Source organism: Cibotium barometz, chromosome 3 (assembly GCF_041138505.1).
Source record: "Cibotium barometz isolate CiBa-2024 chromosome 3, ASM4113850v1, whole genome shotgun sequence".
Taxonomy (NCBI): Eukaryota; Viridiplantae; Streptophyta; class Polypodiopsida; order Cyatheales; family Cibotiaceae; genus Cibotium; species Cibotium barometz.
In genome coordinates, this window is record NC_141048.1 from 11000031 (window position 1) to 11017752 (window position 17722).

At 44.4% G+C, this 17722-nt stretch overlaps 1 protein-coding gene across 2 annotated transcripts in view; it reads left to right on the top strand.

Moving 5' to 3' along the window:
• Positions 1-17722, top strand: part of LOC147639705 (protein REDUCED WALL ACETYLATION 1-like) — a 56297-nt gene that overhangs the window by 271 nt on the left and 38304 nt on the right. For both annotated transcript variants that reach the window (XM_086772980.1, XM_086772987.1), the window contains exon 1: positions 1-732. This exon is cut by the window's left edge. In XM_086772980.1, the coding sequence (XP_086629106.1) occupies positions 700-732 (33 nt within the window). In that variant the 5' untranslated portion in view covers positions 1-699. The remainder of the gene's footprint in view (positions 733-17722) is intronic.

Here is a 17722-nt window from a genome sequence, read left to right on the forward strand (position 1 = left end):
TTGAAGCAGAGGGTGAGATCTGAGTTCGTGTAAGATTCTTGGGTTAGCCTGAAGCAAGATTAGAAAATACTCTCCATTGTGCTGTGATTAGGAGCGCTTACCAGGGAAAAAAATAGACAGGACGAGAGAAATGACCCACATTTGGCTTCGTTAATTCTCTGCATGAGAGGGCCATCTTTTTTGTTAGGGTTTGGGTTATTTTATTTGTGTTTAAGTTGCACTCTTGTCACGCACAAGACAGAGAGGGGGATTGCGGGAAAGATCCTTATTGGATACATTAAACCTCTCCTCCATCTTTTCTGCTTAGGGTTTGCAAGACCATCTGAAGTTTCGACAGCATTGCACCCTCTTACTTAGGGATTTCCAGGTGACAGCCTGTGCTAGATTGCAAGAATAAGCTGCTCCGACTCGAGATAGAATGGGACAGAGGACATGATTGACTTTTTTTTTGGATTCAGAAGGACATCCTTGTGTAAGGGTTTTAAAGAACCCAAAACCCTTCTAACTAGATTGTGATATTCTGCAAGAGTAAGTTGAAGACAGAAAGGGAAAGAGAAGGACCCAGTCGGGTTGTTCAGTGGGGTCTGCATCTGCATTGTAAGATCAACTTTCTGTCAGGGCATCAGAAATCCTAGATTCAGGTGGCTTCTAGCCCACAAAGCAAACTTCATGTGCTGATTTTCTTGCACCCAGAAGAAGATGGTGGAACGAGGGCCATTGACTCCTAGCCAGGTAACTCTAGGCCGATCTACACTCACCTTAGCTCTGTTGTTATTGCGGCATTTCAAATTATCAATAAGCTATGGCTAGTTGTCATCACTTGCTAGTTCAAGCTCAACTGCAGTTTCTTTTTTGCTTGCCTCATAGGAAGGTATATTTTGAATGAAAGCTGCAGAATGCAAAATGCTGAACCAAAACGGTTACCATAATAAATCAGCTTGACCATGTGAAATGTGTGCGTGGCTTGTGTGGGTTAGTGGATCGCACTAGCAGCATCTCAAATCAAAGAAATGTTGCAGACCCACCTGAAAAATTTGGTGGATGCTATTTTAAGACTTACATGTTGACATTTTAGGTCTACATAGAGCAGATCAACTCTCCCTTGTGGAGTATTTACTTAAATGGCAAATGTTGTGTTGGAATCATGGAGACTCAAAGTACACAAGGAAGCTCATAGTTTAGGTGCTAATGACATGCTAATGATGAGAGATTAGCTTAACGATAAAAGTTTAATGTAAACAAGGCATAATGAGTAGAATGAGAGAGATAATTTCATTAGATGTTGTCTCTTATATAGGTTGAGTACAAGATGATTAGGTCAATGCTAATTGAGATTAAGTGCTAATAAAGTTTCATGATCCTGTCCCTAGAATCTCTCCATGATTGTAGCCTTCACATGTTCTAGATTCTAGCTATCAAAGTCAACAAAGGAGGTTGCTTTTGATGCTCCTGGCTCCTAGTACACCTCATGGATTCTTTTACCTTTATTGGCATAGTTTACATCTACTGCAAGGCTTTTAACCTTTGAACAAATGATCCAAGGCTTATGCTCTATATCCATAAATTCCAAGTACATCAATTTGTCCAATAGTCTTCCCTTCAAATTGATGACTCCAACTCTTAGGAGTAGCCTATGGGACACCCTTGTGACAATGTATATGATCCCAATTTGGAACTCACTCTAGTTTGTAGGTTTATAAAGTAAGTGAAATTCAAAAGGCATATAATAAGAACAATGGATTAGGATGCAGGTGAGTTGGTCTAGAAGGTGCAATTCATATTAACAACAAGATTCGCCTCATGTGAGACCTTACTAGTATTGTCTTCACCTTCTTTTTGATTGTCTTTTTCCATGAGGTCGGTGAAGATCTTCTTGTTAATGTAGTAATCTTTCTCGAAGTGTCTTGGTTTGCTACAAAAGTTATATTTACCATTTGCTTTGTTTTTGAAGGAATCCTTGTTGATGTAGACCTTTTGGATATATTCTTTGTGTAGTAGGCCTCATCATGGGAGAAGAGATGACTTCTTCCATGGTAGACTTGTGGTAGACCATGCACATATGTCCACGTGATATCCAAGTGCGGGATACACGTGACAATAGAGATTTTGGCTCTCATAGGCAATCGGGTATCCATGCTAGAGCAACACTGCTCGAAGGCCTCCTCTAGTAGCGTTGTAGAAAACCGTGAAGGACTCATCCAAATCTGGTAGCCGGAGAATGGAAGCAGATGGCATAATTACTTTGAGCTTCTCAAAACAAGCCTGCTCAATTGGAGTCCAACAAAATACTCGATCCTCCTTTTTAGCATTTGTGAGAGTATTGGTCTCCTTGGTATATTGCTGTCAAAATGGGTAGCGGAAATGAAAGTACTGAGAGCAGAAGTACAGAAATGAAAGAGAGGAGAAGGTGGTATAATCTCTACTATATACACTAGAATCCGGTACAAACTGAGTTCGGGGGCAAGGCATGCTATATATACAAGAAGGGCAGCTAGTCGACCAATAGCAACTGGGCCGACAGCCCTCTGATGGGCCCATGATTGGAAAATGTCCAGTCAGCTAGCATAATAGCAGTTGGTCAACATAGTATGAGTTGGCCAGCAGAAAAACACCAGTCGGCTAGGAGATACACGTTGGCCAATAGGTACAACAGTCGGCCAGCTCATCCCCCCTACTCCTAGAAAAACAAGGAAAAAAACATGGAAAATGGAAAAAAATGGAGAAAGCTCCTATATGGGCAGACACATCCACAACAATGGTCCTCACTTCCTACTGAGTAATATGGTACAGACAGGAGATGATTGCTAACACCTCCTCTTAGCTCTTGAGTGTGGAACCAACCCCAGTGAGCTGGAGTGCTGACGGAGCATTTGCTGAGATAGAGGCTTCGTGAAGAGGTCTGCCACATTGTCCTCTGTTGAACAAAAGATAAGCAAGATGTTACCAGCCAAAATATTCTCATGAACAAAATGATATTCTATCTCTATGTGCTTGGTTCGGGCATGAAAGACCGGGTTCCGAGCAATATCTATACAGCTTTGGTTGTCGCACTGGATGACCGTAGGTTCCTTTTGTGGAAACCCAATCTCACCAAGTAACCTTCGCAGAGCCACACCACCTCGCAAGCAGCACAGCAGGTGTAACTCGTGGTGGGTGTGCCCGGGGGACTAGGGCCTTTGACACACTTGTTGATACCATCAATGCATATTATTACATTTAAAAGCTGGACAAAACATCCACAAATGCTGAACATGCAGCTTGCACACGTGACACCACATAGAGGCCGGAATGGGCCGACCCCCCCCCCCCCCCCTGGAGTATTTTATTACCCAAGGAGAATAATATCATGTACAAGCTTTGAGGGCCTTACTCTTCAAAAACAGTCCCCAACAGCCGGTATTCTTCATGGGCAGCCTTCAAGTGAGAGAGAAAGAGAGTAGCCATCATTAGGGCAGCCTGTAACGGTGGTAGAGGCTAGTGTGCAGCAAGAGAGCCTTCATTAATGAAGAGAGGGCTCCAATTTATAGATTTGGGCCTCCCATGAGCTAAAATGGCAAGAGAAGGCTACAATGACAAGTGGAGAGCCACACAATAGCTGAAGTGACAAGCGTGAGGCCACTTGTCTCACTTTGATCCACTTTCTAACAAGTGTCAGGCCACTTGTCTCACTTTGGTCCACTTTCTTGCCACATGTCCCAATCTAAGAGATGGGTTGTTCCATAAACTTTATCTCTAAAAATATCCCAACTGGTAGACATTCTATCATAGGCACCCAACTCTTGGTATCTACTCAATTCCAGATGTAATGACGCGAACAGAATCCAAAAATAGCAACTCTCCTAAATTTTAGGAGTGTGGTCCTTTGTATTCTAGGATAATCCCCCATTCCCAAAGCTTGTACTTTCCAAATATTTAGACATCCTTGAGTCCACCAGACCCCTTTCATACTGGGAAATGTCCGGGCTGGTGACAGCGGGCAGCCCGATACTCTGCCTCAGTAGAAGATAAGGCAATAGTTGGATGCCTCTTGTTGCTCCAAGAAATAGCTCCTGAGCCGAGGGTAAAGCTGTAGCCTGAAGTAGATCTCCTCGTGTTTGGATCTCCTCCCCAATCAGAGTCACTCCAACCTCGGAGATTGACTCGGTCCTTTGTTCCTCCTCCAGTGTTATAAAAGAGGCCAAGATCCTTCATACCCTGCAGATACCGCAAGTTCTGCAATCCTGCGTCCCAATGAGTCTTCAAAGGTGTCTCCATAAACGAGCTCAATAGCCCCACTGGAAAACTCAAGTCCAATCTGGTGTTCAGTAACCAAATCAATGAACAACAAGCTTCCAATACAGGGAGACAACAACCTACTCACAAGGATCATGTACTGTAAGTTTGGTATTCGGATCCATCAGAGATGAAATAGGCTTGCAGTTCTCCATCCCAAAGGCCTCTAGCAACTCATGAACATATCGCTACTGAGAAACAAAGAACCCCCTCTGGGTCTGCCAAATTTCCAATCCCAAATAGAAATGGAGTAAGCCTAAATCCGTCATCTCAAACTCCTTTGACAAGGCAGTTTTTGTTATAGCTATGTGCTCCACATGATCGCCAGTGAGAATAAGATCATCAACATAGAGGATAATCAAGGTGACCATACCGCGTTCCCGAAAGAGAGATAAATCTGGATCTGCAACTGATCTCTAGAAACCCTTTCTAAGAAAGAAAGAATCAATCTTGTAGTTTCAAGTCCTGGGAGCTTGTTTAAGACCATACAAGGCCTTCTGTAATGTCAAATCCCCACCGGATCTCCTCGTGATCGTTCTTGGTACGAGACTCGAAACCTGCAAACAAACAAACAAACAAGGGAGTGCAGGCCTGACTTACCTCCCAACCATGACAGCCGTGGGCAAGCCCACAGTCTTGGCTGTCCCCACCGAGCCACGAGCTGAGCTAACTAGGTTGACGTACCGACCAATCTCCTCCTCGCGATGTCCCATACCGCCACGAAGCTACCCTCTTGGGCCTCGAGATTGGTGCCGGCCTCGGCTGCATAAAGCAGGTGCACGTCTGCACTAGATCCAGGCTCCAAGACCATAGAGCTCTCACAAACTCGCGAGAGACTCTATATCTCAATAACTAACCTTGGCCACCCTTTTATAGGCTCTTGGCCGGTCATCGGGTGTCCACACTTGGACGCCCGCCCGTTAGTCTATCCCTAACTCAGCTCGTCAATCAGCCTCCCTAGCTCCAAGCTTCCCCAAATCTCTGGTCTTATATGGTTTCATGAACGGAAATTGCTCATGCCAATGGTGCATTGCATAGCATCTTTATGTGCTTGCCTGCAAATGAAATTGCATGCTGTTTTCATGCCTGCATGACCTATGTGTAGTTCCGCGCTAAGGGGACGCCCGCCCGTGAACCGTGCGTGTGAAACTGTCTGCTGATATGGTTGTGTGGCATGTGAACAGGTGGTAAGTATTACCCAATCTAGGCTCAAATAGCCCTTAGGACTTAGCCAATATTCCCACTTCATTAAAGTTTGGGCGCCCAAAAGTCACTTATAAATTATGACTGCTTCCAAGTTCACACTCACTGAAGTCCCGAGGCGGACAAGACTCATTGTCCAGGACCTGATCCTCCCTTTTTACTCACAAATGGGCATCTCCCCATGTCCCTTCACCTGATTGGACCCCAATTCACTTACTTATTAAGAGAAATTCGTGTTTTCTCTTCATGAGGATTTTTGGAGGCTAAAAACTCTGTTTTTCCACCATTTCTCTTCATTTCCAAGCTCTCCATAGCCATACCCAACTTGCTAGGGTGGTTTCCAAGCTTCCAAGAGTGTTTCCAAGTGCTAATCACTCTCCTACTCACTCCCGATGACTGAAATTCAGCAAAACAGCTCTCATTTTTGCTGTAATTTCTGGTCTTTTTGCTGAAAACCCTAATTTCAGCCTTCCTTTCTCAAGTTTTACCATAGGGGAAGCTTTCCCAGGGTTCCCTTCATCCTCTTGAAGACTTTTGTCGCGAAGGATTGCAGCAAATCGAAGATATCAACACTTCTAAAGCTTCCAACGCGAAGGCTTCCGCTTGCAACAACTTCTATGAAGACTGGTAAGCTAATTGGACAATGTGTTGTCATTACTTACTCAGTAGAAGGGCAGGACTCCTTGTTTAGCCGCCCTGTGTAGTATTTCTCTTGTCCTATGTGCTCTTGAAGATGTTGCTACCTTGCTTGGTAGAACATAGAGCCAATGGTAGAGAATATGGGCACTGAAGTCGGGCCGGCATCAAGGCAGCCCTTGGTGATCTACATTGACATACCATTGTTTTCTAAATACTGAATTTCATATGCATTGGCATGGAGGATTTGGCAATGGATGCCCGTGAAGCTATGTATTGAATTTCTCCAATAGTAATACAATTTACTCAAGGGAGGGGTCGGCCGTTCCGGCTCATTGTGTGTCTCTTGTCAATTCAGCAATTTACTTCTTGTATTTGAGCAAGTGTCCTTCAAATCTTAATGTATTTAAGTGTATTGATTAGCATTGTGTTCAACCAAGTTACATTGGTATCAGAGCATACGGTTCTCTTTTACTTCTATCGTGAGAGACGATCACCCCGTGAACACTAGCTATCTCTACACTTAGAACATTAAGGACAGCCATACAATGAATGTTGGAGATGCTAATACAAGAGACAGGGACAATGAAATGCATGCCTCCAATGCTTTACAGGATGAGCAAACTCATGTGGTGCACAATAGGGAACATGAATATGTGGGACAGCCGTCCCGTGGCAAAGAGAAGATGCAAGAAGAAGAGTCCATAGTCTTGAGGGCTGAACTTACTCGTATGCAGGCTCTTCTCCATGCACAACAAGAAGAATTGAATCTCTATCGCCGCGAGGATCCATTGGTACATGACCGTTTGAAGGCCAAGAAAGCTGAATCTTATATGGATCATGCTATGGCAATGATTGCTCAAGAGTTGCACATGCAACCGAGGGATGCAGCACGTGCATACTTGGCTCGTACCGAGGATGCCTATGCAGAAAAGGCAACCATCCCACATGTCTTGGAATCCCCACAAGTACCCGAACAAGAACTTATGTCTAAGAGGATGAACCTCCATGCGATGGGAGAGGAACAATCAGTGACTTCACGCCATGCAGGAATACCTCATGTAGTCCGTGAAGGATACAATGTTTATGGCAGTGGTCAAAATGTATGTCAAATGCCATTGCCGGCTGAAAATGTACATGCACAACACATGCAACATGGGCTGCAATTTTCTGTTGGTGCAGGTATTTCACGTATCTCTCATGCCACTCATGCCTTCGAGTGTGCTCGTGAGAGAGAAGTTGTGGCTGAAAATGTATCAATGCATGTTGAGGGGCCAGCCATGCCTCATGCTTACAGGGCACATGTATCTATGCCTGATGCATCACCTTTTGGTACAAAAATGATGCCAGACACAGGGGCTGTCCCAATGGACAAACATGGGAGAAAACATGTTGAGATGCACACACGTGCATCAAAGTCTCGTGACTTCAAAGTCGGAGACAAATCTGTGAAGTTTGACACATATCATGGAAAATATGATGCATCAAAGGCACTTGCTTTTATTGCCCAGTTTGATATTGCTTTCAGTGATGAGGATTTCACTCAGAAATCCATGATCCGGCATGTAAGCATGTTCATGAAAGGCATTGCTGTCCATTGGTGGCTCACGGAGAAGCTCTCACCAAATCCCGTTAGATCATGGGAAGAGTTCAAGGAGAGGTTCTATGCTCAATTCTTGCCTCCCAATGCATTGAATGAGATAACAATGAAGTGGGATTGGGTAAAGCAAAATGAGGGGGAATTGGTAAATGCATATGTACAAAAGTTTTGGAAAGTGCTCTTGGAGGTGTCTCCATTTATGCATGTCACCAAGGCGGAAAGGAAGAGAAGGTTTCAATCGGGATTGCAACCCGTGTACAAAGCGGGATTACAAATGTATCCTAGTCATATCTTACACCAATTAATCGCAGCCGCCACCGCCACCGAGCAATTGGAACTCAAATTGAGTCGATCCAATAAGGCTAAACCCTCATTTCAAGGCAAAGAGAGGGTTGTCCAAAACCTGCAAAATGATGGACAGCCACTTATAAATTATGACCGCTTTCAAGTTCACACTCACTGAAGTCCCGAGGCGGACAAGACTCATTGTCCAGGACCTGATCCTCCCTTTTTACTCATAAATGGGCATCTCCCCATGTCCCTTTACCTGATTGGACCCCAATTCACTTACTTATTAAGAAAAATTCGTGTTTTCTCTTCATGAGGATTTTTGGAGGTTGAAAACTCTGTTTTTCCACCATTTCTCTCCATTTCCAAGCTCTCCATAGCCATACCCAACTTGCTAGGGTGGTTTCCAAGCTTCCAAGAGTGTTTCCAAGTGCTAATCACTCTCCTACTCACTCCCGATGACTGAAATTCAGCAAAACAGCTCTCATTTTTGCTGTAATTTCTGGTCTTTTTGCTGAAAACCCTAATTTCAGCCTTCCTTTCTCAAGTTGAACCATAGGGGAAGCTTTCCCAGGGTTCCCTTCATCCTCTTGAAGACTTTTGTCGCAAAGGATTGCGGCAAATCGAAGATATCAACACTTCTAAAGCTTCCAACGCGAAGGCTTCCGCTTGCAACAACTTCTATGAAGACTGGTAAGCTAATTGGACAATGTGTTGTCATTACTTACTCAGTAGAAGGGCAGGACTCCTTGTTTAGCCGCCCTGTGTAGTATTTTTCTTGTCCTATGTGCTCTTGAAGATGTTGCTACCTTGCTTGGTAGAACATAGAGCCAATGGTAGAGAATATGGGCATTGAAGTCGGGCCGGGCATCAAGGCAGCTCCTTGGTGATCTACATCGACATACCATTGTTTTCTAAATACTGAATTTCATATGCATTGGCATGGAGGATTTGGCAATGGATGCCCGTGAAGCTATGTATTGAATTTCTCCAATAGTAATACAATTTACTCAAGGGAGGGGTCGGCCGTTCTGGCTCATTGTGTGTCTCTTGTCAATTCAGCAATTTACTTCTTGTATTTGAGCAAGTGTCCTTCAAATCTTAATGTATTTAAGTGTATTGATTAGCATTGTGTTCAACCAAGTTACAGTAAACCATTCCGAATCATCCACTGGCCTCGTGCAGCCTGAATGGTAGACTGCTCAGTCATTGAGTCTTGGTTAATCAATGAGCTCCCGTCCTGGATCTTCTGCCAAAATGGACCAAAATAACTATCAGTCCTGCAAAGCCCTCTCAATGACTGAAATAAGTCAGTAGAAATCTCAGTGAACGACAAAGAACTCACCTCTCTAATTCGACTAAGCGCATTTGCAACACTATTCATGGACCCTTTCCGATAGCGGATCTCAAAATCAAAATCTTGCATTAACTCTGCCCAACGAGCTTTCCTTCCTCTCAAGTCATCCGCATCACACAGATACTTGATTGACTGATGATCAGTCAATACCACAAACTTGGAGCCATATAAATAATGTCTCCAAACCTTGAGAGCATGAATCACAACATAAAGCTCCTTTTCAAGGGTTGGCCAACGAGATTGGGTGTCGTCTAGCTTTTTACTTTAAAAAGCAACCAGTCTACCATCTTGAAATAGAGCAGTTCCAATAGCATAGTCACTGGCATCAGTTTCAAGAACATAAGGCCGACTAGGATCAGGTAATGCTAAGATAGGTGCTTCCTTGACTTTATCTTTCAAAAGTCTGAAGGCCATATCCAAATCGTTATTCCAAGTGATAGGTTGATTTGACTTACGTCCACGACCTTTCAATAAGTCGGTCATCGGTAGTGTGAGCTGAGAGTACTCCCGCACAGATTTTCGAAGAAAAGTTCTTTATGGTCAGCTTGTTCAATCTCTTGTAATCTATACACATTCTCCAGGTATTGTCCTTCTTTCTCCTAAGCAACATAGGTGCACCCCAAGGTGATTTACTTGGACGGATCTGGCCCATCCTTAAATAATCTTCGAGTTGTTTAGCCAACTCATCTTCCTCAGCTTGGCTCATCCTGTAAGGTGGAATATTGACAGGATGAGTACCGGGGAAGGCCCGAAGATCATCGCATAGATATTGTGCCAGGTAATTCTCCACCTAACAAACCCGCATACCGAGTGAGTGCTGCACAACAAGAAGAGATCATGAAGCAGGTAAATGAGCTTTTAGACAAAGGTTTGGTTCAACCTAGTTCTTCACCTTATTGCTCTCTTGTACTTCTTGTTCAAAAGAAGGACGGATCATTCCGCATGTGCGTGGACTATAGAGCTTTACCACAGGTGAGAGCTCTTCATTGCTTCACATCAAGAAGCTTGAAGGCTCACATAACTATGATATTTGGCAAACCCAGTGCTATAATGTGTTGCTCCAGAAAAAGCAGCACAAGCCTATCAAAGAAAGGGGTGTAATGCCCGCTTCTCTTACTGCTGAAGAGTGGGAAGATATCGATGAGCTGGCAAGATCTACTATCATGTTATCTGTGTCAGACTCTTTACTTTTCAGCATTCGTGAAGAGAAGACAGCTTGGGGAATGTGGCAGAGATTGCAGGACTTGTATGCCCAGCAAAGTGCCTCAAGCAAAGTGTATTGGTTGAAGAAACTCATAGGTCTTCAGATGAAGGAAGGGGCGTCTATGGCAGCCCATCTAAATGAGTTTAATGGTATTGTCAGCCAAGTTATAAATCAAAAGTTGGCAATGGACGATGAGTTCAAAGCCACTTTTCTCTTATGCACTTTGCCAGAGAGTTGGGACACATTCAGGACAGCCACTAGCAATTCGAATGCTATGCTGTCATATGTAGATGTTGAGGGTGCTCTTCTTCAAGAAGAGATGAACAGGAAGAACAATTCTGTTGGAAAGTCAAATGCAATGAATGCACGTGGGAGATCCCAGCAAAGGGACAAAAGCCAAGAACGGGGAAGGAGCAAGTCCCGCTCCAAAAAGGACTTGGAATGCCATTATTGTGGCAAGAAGGGACACATTAAAAAGCAATGCTACAAATGGAAAAATGATCAAAAGGAAAAGGGAAAAGGCAAAGACAAAGACAAAGATGAAGCCAAAGATGTAAAGCCAAAGGGCAAAAGTGGAGTCAAGATTGAAGAAATCGATGTGTCACATGCAGGTGACAGTGAGGATGAGGTCCTATTCACGTCTTCACTTGATGCCCATTCACTTCTTACAGGAGATGGTTATGGTATGCACTCATGGATCATTGATTCAGGTGCCTCCTTTCATGTCACAGGTTGCAGAGATTTGTTTGTCAGGTATATTGCTGGCAATGAAGGAGTGGTTTATTTGGGTGATAACCATGCATGCAAGATTCTTGGCAGAGGTGATGTGAGGCTTGTGTTTTCAGATGGCTCACAGCTTATGCTCCATGATGTCAGGCATGTGCCTGAGATCAAGAAGAACCTGCTTTCTACTGGACAGCTTGATGATGCTGATTATGTTACCACATTTGGTCGTGGAAAGTGGAAAATTAGTAAGGGCTCACTGGTTGTTGCCAGAGGCTCTAAGGTGGACACTCTTTACTTCATGCATGCAGGTGTTTGTCACCACGCTAATGTAAATGCAACCGAGCTGCCGGAAATCTCTATGTGGCATAGCCGGTTGGGACACATGAGTGTCAAGGGAATGGAGCAATTGTCTCGTTTGGGTTACTTGCCTTTTCTAAAGTTTTCAAGTTTTCAGTTTTGTGAGCATTGTATATATGGTAGGCAACTACAGTGCCCCCACAAGAAAGCTCTTGGACAGAAAGATGCTCAGTTAGAGCTTGTGCATATAGATGTATGTGAGATGCCTCAGCTTTCTTTGGGAGGGGCAAAATATTTTTTGTCTTTTATTGATGATGCCACACGCAAGGTGTGGGTTTATCCTCTTCGTTTGAAGAGTGATACATTCTCAGTGTTTCAGAAGTTTGTTGCTCTTGTTGAGAATCAAACTGGCAAAACACTGAAGGCTTTGCGTTCCGACAATGGTGGAGAGTATATGTCCAAACAGTTTCAGGACTTTTGTGATGCTAAAGGCATCAAGAGGGAGCTCTCTACTCCTTATGATCCTCCACAAAACGGGACAGCAGAGAGGATGAACAGGACCATTCAGGAGAAGGTCCGTTCTATGTTGTCACATGCTGCGTTACCTCATGGTTTTTGGGCTGAAGCTGTTATGACAGCCGTTCATCTTATAAACAGGTCACCTAACACGAGGCTTGGTGGGAAAGTGCCAGAGAAAGTATGGACAGGGAAGCCTCCGTCATACAAGCACTTGAGAGTGTTTGGTTGCGTTGCGTACGTGCACATACGCAGGGAATCCTAAGTCTCACAAATGCATATTCCTAGGATATGGTGACAAAGGTGAAATGGGGTATAGACTTTGGGATCCCGCGAATAGAAAGATTATACGCAGCAATGATGTCATTTTTGATGAAACATGCATGTATAAGGAGCCTGCAAGGCAACAGGAGCCTGGCAGAGTCATCTTTGATGATGATGGACATCATGGACAACAACAAAGGCCTGTAAATCAGCCATTACAGCAGCAAAACCAGCCCTTAAATGGTGCTGAAAATGGTCCAAATGGACAGCCAGAGATGGCAGAAGATATCCCTATGGATATACCACAGTTAGAGGAGATACCGGGCATGATTTTTCGGCCTTATGGCATGGAACAGGAGCCACCAATAGGTGATATGCAGGCTGGACAGCAACCTGCAAATGATGGTCATTGGGTACGGAGGTCCACAAGACCCTCCAGAGCCCCTGACAGGTTTGTTCCAGGGGTTGACTACTTGATGCTCACTGACTGTGGGGAGCCCTCATGTTATAAGGAGGCTTTACAGAGGGCAGACAAGGCTCTTTGGGAGCGTGCCATGAAGTCAGAGATGGATTCTCTGCACAAAAATGGAACATGGAAATTGGTGCATTTGCCTGCAGGCAAGAAAGTTTTGCCATGCAAATGGGTTTACAGGCTCAAAGTTGCACCAGATGCAAAGCCAAGATACAAAGCCAGGTTAGTGGCTAAGGGCTTCAAGCAGGAATATGGTGTGGACTTTGAGGAGATCTTCTCTCCAGTGGTCAAAATGACCACACTTAGAGCTGTGTTAGCTTTGGTTGCACATGATGATCTGGACTTGATTCAGATGGATGTGAAGACTGCTTTTCTTCACGGTGATCTCCATAAAGAGATATATATGCAACAGCCAGAGGGTTATGCAGTAAATGGAAAGGAGAAGCTTGTATGCAAGCTGAAAAAGAGTCTTTATGGGCTCAAACAGGCACCAAGGGAACGGTATCATAAATTTGATACATTCATGAAATCCCAGAAATTCAGGAGAAGTGACATAGATCACTGCTTATACACCAAGAAAGCTTTGGATGGCAGTCTATTGATCCTCATCTTGTATGTTGATGATATGTTGATTGCCGGGAAATCTCGTAAAGAGATGGATGCCTTGAAGAATAGGCTGCATCAAACCTTTGATATGAAGGATTTGGGTGATGCAAATCACATTTTGGGTATGCGGATACTTCGGGACAAAAATCAGCATGTGTTGTATTTGTCTCAGAAGGAATACATTGGCAAAGTTTTGCAGAGGTTCAATATGGACGGGGGGAAGAAGACTAGTACTCCTTTGCCTCCATATGTGAAACTCAGTGCTATGGACAGCCCACAGTCAGATAGTGGCAGGGCTGATATGGCCAAGATTCCGTATGCTTCAGCTTGTGGCAGTCTCATGTATGCCATGGTTGCTACTAGGCCGGACATTGCATTTGCAGTGGGAGTGGTTTCTAGATACATGGCCAACCCTGGCAAGAAGCATTGGGAAGCAGTGAAAGGTGTCATGAGATACCTGAAGGGCACACAGGATATGTGCATTTGTTTTGGCAAACAGGATGCATTAGTGCATGGTTATACGGATTCGGATTATGCCGGTCATCTTGATAACCGGAAGTCTACTACCGGTTATGTGTTTACATTCACAGGAGGTGCTGTGTCATGGATATCCAGGATGCAGAAGTGCACAGCCTTATCTACTACAGAGGCCGAGTATATTGCAACCACAGAGGCTTGCAAGGAGGCATTATGGCTATCTCGGTTAGTGGTTGATTTGGGCTATACAGGGGATATTCCATTGTTGCATTGTGACAGTCAGAGTGCCATCCAGTTGGCAAAGAACCCTGTCTTTCATGCAAAGACGAAGCATGTGGATGTGAAGTATCACTTCATCAGAGAGGTGATAGAGAACAAGCAAATTCAGCTTGTTAAGATTCATACGGTTGACAACTCGGCTGATCTGTTGACAAAGAGTTTGCCTCCGGAGCGGTTTGCTCATTGTAGACACTTGATGGGCATTGGATGAGGCCAGTTTCAGCCTTGATATGGCCTTGTATATTATCATGTACATGCTGATTTTTTCTTTTCCTTTACTTAAGGGCACTTTGCCTTTAAGTGGGAGGTTGTTGGGGTAAAGGCATTATGCCCACCCTTATAGTGTGTACTAGCCCATAAGTTATAGTACATAGTACACTTAGTACTTTTAATGTACTAAGTGCACTATGTGTACTAGTGCAATATACATGTGTGATAGGGGAGTCACACACTCATATCATGAGTTGACTTATCCCCACAACTCTCTCTCTCTCTCTCCCCTTGTTCTCTTTGTGTATGTCTCCCACACATGAACTCTAACCTAACCCTAATTCTCTCTCCCATTCATCAACTTCATTGAAACCTCATTAATTTTCTCTGGATGGGAAAAGGTCCGAAGCTCCTGTGAAAGACAACTTTGGGCATCGCTTGCCCACCTGCTTCAACCTTTGCTTCATAATCCGAAGATAAACCCAATCCCCTTATGAGAACTTCATATTCCTTCGGTCTTTATTGGCTTGTCGAGTGTAGGTCTCTTGCGTTTAGCCAACCTATCTTTTACTGACTCTAAAATCTCCTGGTAAGACTTTGTTACTTTGTTCGCTTTAGGTACTGAAGACGAGGTCCTGGTCAATAGCGACTGGAATGGTCTTCCAAACGCTGCCTCATATGGAGTGCTGCCAATAGCTGAAGAAAAAGAATCATTCAAAATAGCTTGAACTAAAGGCAAATATGATTCCCACTTACCTTGCTGATCGTGGACATAACACTTCAGCACATCAAAGGCCAACTGGTTGTAGATCTCTGTTTGGCCGTCTGTGTGTTTGTGGGTGAAATGCACTGGAAAAATTCAATTTAGTACCAAAGTTATCAAACAATGTTCTCCAAAAATGACTGGTAAACTTGGCATCTTGGTCTGACACGATGGTCCTAGGAATCCCGCCAATCAGGTACCAATACCGAATGAACAACTGGGCAATATCCTCGGCAGTCACATTGGTCCTGCATGGAATAAGCATAACGAATTTGCTAAATCTATCAACTATAGTTAAAAGGGCTGTAATAACCCTATCTTCTTTCCATGAGGAGCTTTCGTCTTTTGACAAATATCACAACGTTGTACATACGAAAACACATCTCGCCTCATCTTTGGCCGATAATATTGCCGTTCCAATTTCTCCAAAGTCGAATTCATGTCCCTATGACTACCAGTAATGGCGTCATGAGCGTCATGGAGAAGAGCTGCCTTGAATGAATTCATGACACACAGTCGGTCTTTGTAGAAAAGCCAACCATCGCATATCAGAAAGTCATGGTCCTGTGGCATCCAATGCCTGTTCCCTCCGTGTACCGAATTCCTCGGAATCCGTGTACGTGTGCTTCATGTCGTCTAGTCTCGTACCAACAAGGTCGAGTCTAGTGGTCTGAATAAAAGTCACTTGTCCCTTCGTGCTCAAAGCATTAGCCATTGGATTGGCCTTTCCTGGAAGATACTCAATCATACCACCAAATTGTTGGAATATCTGGCTCCAACGGTGTTGTCGGTCACTCCACTGTGCACTTAGCATTGTCTGAATCCAGCGTAATGCTTGGTGGTCAGTGCGAACCTCAAAGTCCCGGCCATAAAGAAAATGTTTCCAATGTTTCAAGGCCTGTATAACTGCAAGGAGTTCACGATCGTAGACTGAGTAATTCTTCTCTGCAGGCAGTAACTTACGAGACATGTAAGCAACTGGGTGACCATTATGTTGTAATACACCGCCAGTTGCAATGTTACTCGTATCGGTGGTCACCTGAAATGGTTCGTCCCATGAGGCAAGTGCTAAACAAGGCGCTTTTGATAAAGCCACCTTGAGGTTCTTGAATGCCTCCAATGCTCGTGGAGTCATTCGAATCCGTTGCCTTCTTGTCTTGACACCCTTTAGCAGATCGGTGAGATCCGTCGAGAGCTCAGAAAACTTGTCTATGTGGGTGGAGTATGCTTGGCATATACCCACAAAGGATCTGATGTCATAAGTTGTATGAGGTACTTCCCAATTGACAATCTCGGCTACTTTAGCTACTTTAGCCGGATCAAGTCGAATGCCTTTTGCACTAATTATGTATCCAAGGTAATGAACCTGGAACAAATAAAATTCCGACTTCTTCTCATTGAAGTAGAGCTCGTTGCTTTCCAGCAACTCAAGGACTTTCCCCACTTCAATGTCATGCTGCTCAACCGTAGCTGAAAATACCAATATGTCGTCCATAAATATGAACACACTTTCCAATTAATTCTCGGAAAACACGCATCATCATGCGGTTGAATGTAGCTGGGGCGTTCATCAAGCCAAATGGCATGACCACAAATTCAAAGTGGGCCCGTTCCGTACTACGGAAGGCTGTCTTGGGGATGTCCCCCTCTACAATCCTCACTTGGTGGTACTCACTCTTTAAATCGAGTTTTGAGAACACCTTAGCCCCATTCAGCCTCTTGCGAATATAATCTATTTGAGGCATCGGGAATCTACTCTTGATAGTCAACTTATTGAGTACACGATAACCGACACACAAACGAAAAGACCCATCTTTTTTTCTTGACAAAGAAGATCAGTGCTGCAAATGGCGACATGCTGGGGCGGATGAAGCCAGATTGCAACAATTCTTGGAGTTGGCGGTCCAACTCGGATTCCATTGCCTTGGAAAGGCGATATGGAGACTTGCTTGGGGGTTCCGAGCCTGGGAGGAGATCAATCTTGTGGTCCTCCGGTCTGGACGGGGGGAGCTGGGAAGGGAGATTGTCCCGAAGAAAAATCTTCTGAAACTTTTCATGGAGAGTCAAATACTTCTCGGAAGCACTGGCCACCGTCTGGGCAGTCTAGATGCACTCAACTTGCCACCCGTCTTGCCTGTCTCCGCTTTCTGGTCTGGAGTAAGCTTGGACGCATTGTTCGAGTTCTTGGAGCCGGGGGCTCCCATGCTCTGTCCTGGGGAAGACCATGTCTGGTTCTAGCCTTTTCTCCTCGAGGCGGTAGCCCTGGGAGTAGTCGGTTGGGAAGTCTTGGGCTTGCCACCATTATGCTTCATTTCAGCACTCTGCGCAAGCGAGAGTGCGCCTTTGAAGGTGGCTGGCCTAAACATACGCGCCTCCCATTGGATTTGCGTGTTAAGGCCATACAAAAAATGCCCTTTCTTGTCCGAATCAGATAACCCTAATTGCAAACATCAAGTCAAAATTCTATTGGCAAACTGAAGGACTGGTTGCGCGTTCTGACGCGCTCCCCTGAATTCGTCTTCGAGTCGCTCAAGGTAATGGGGCGGTAGAAA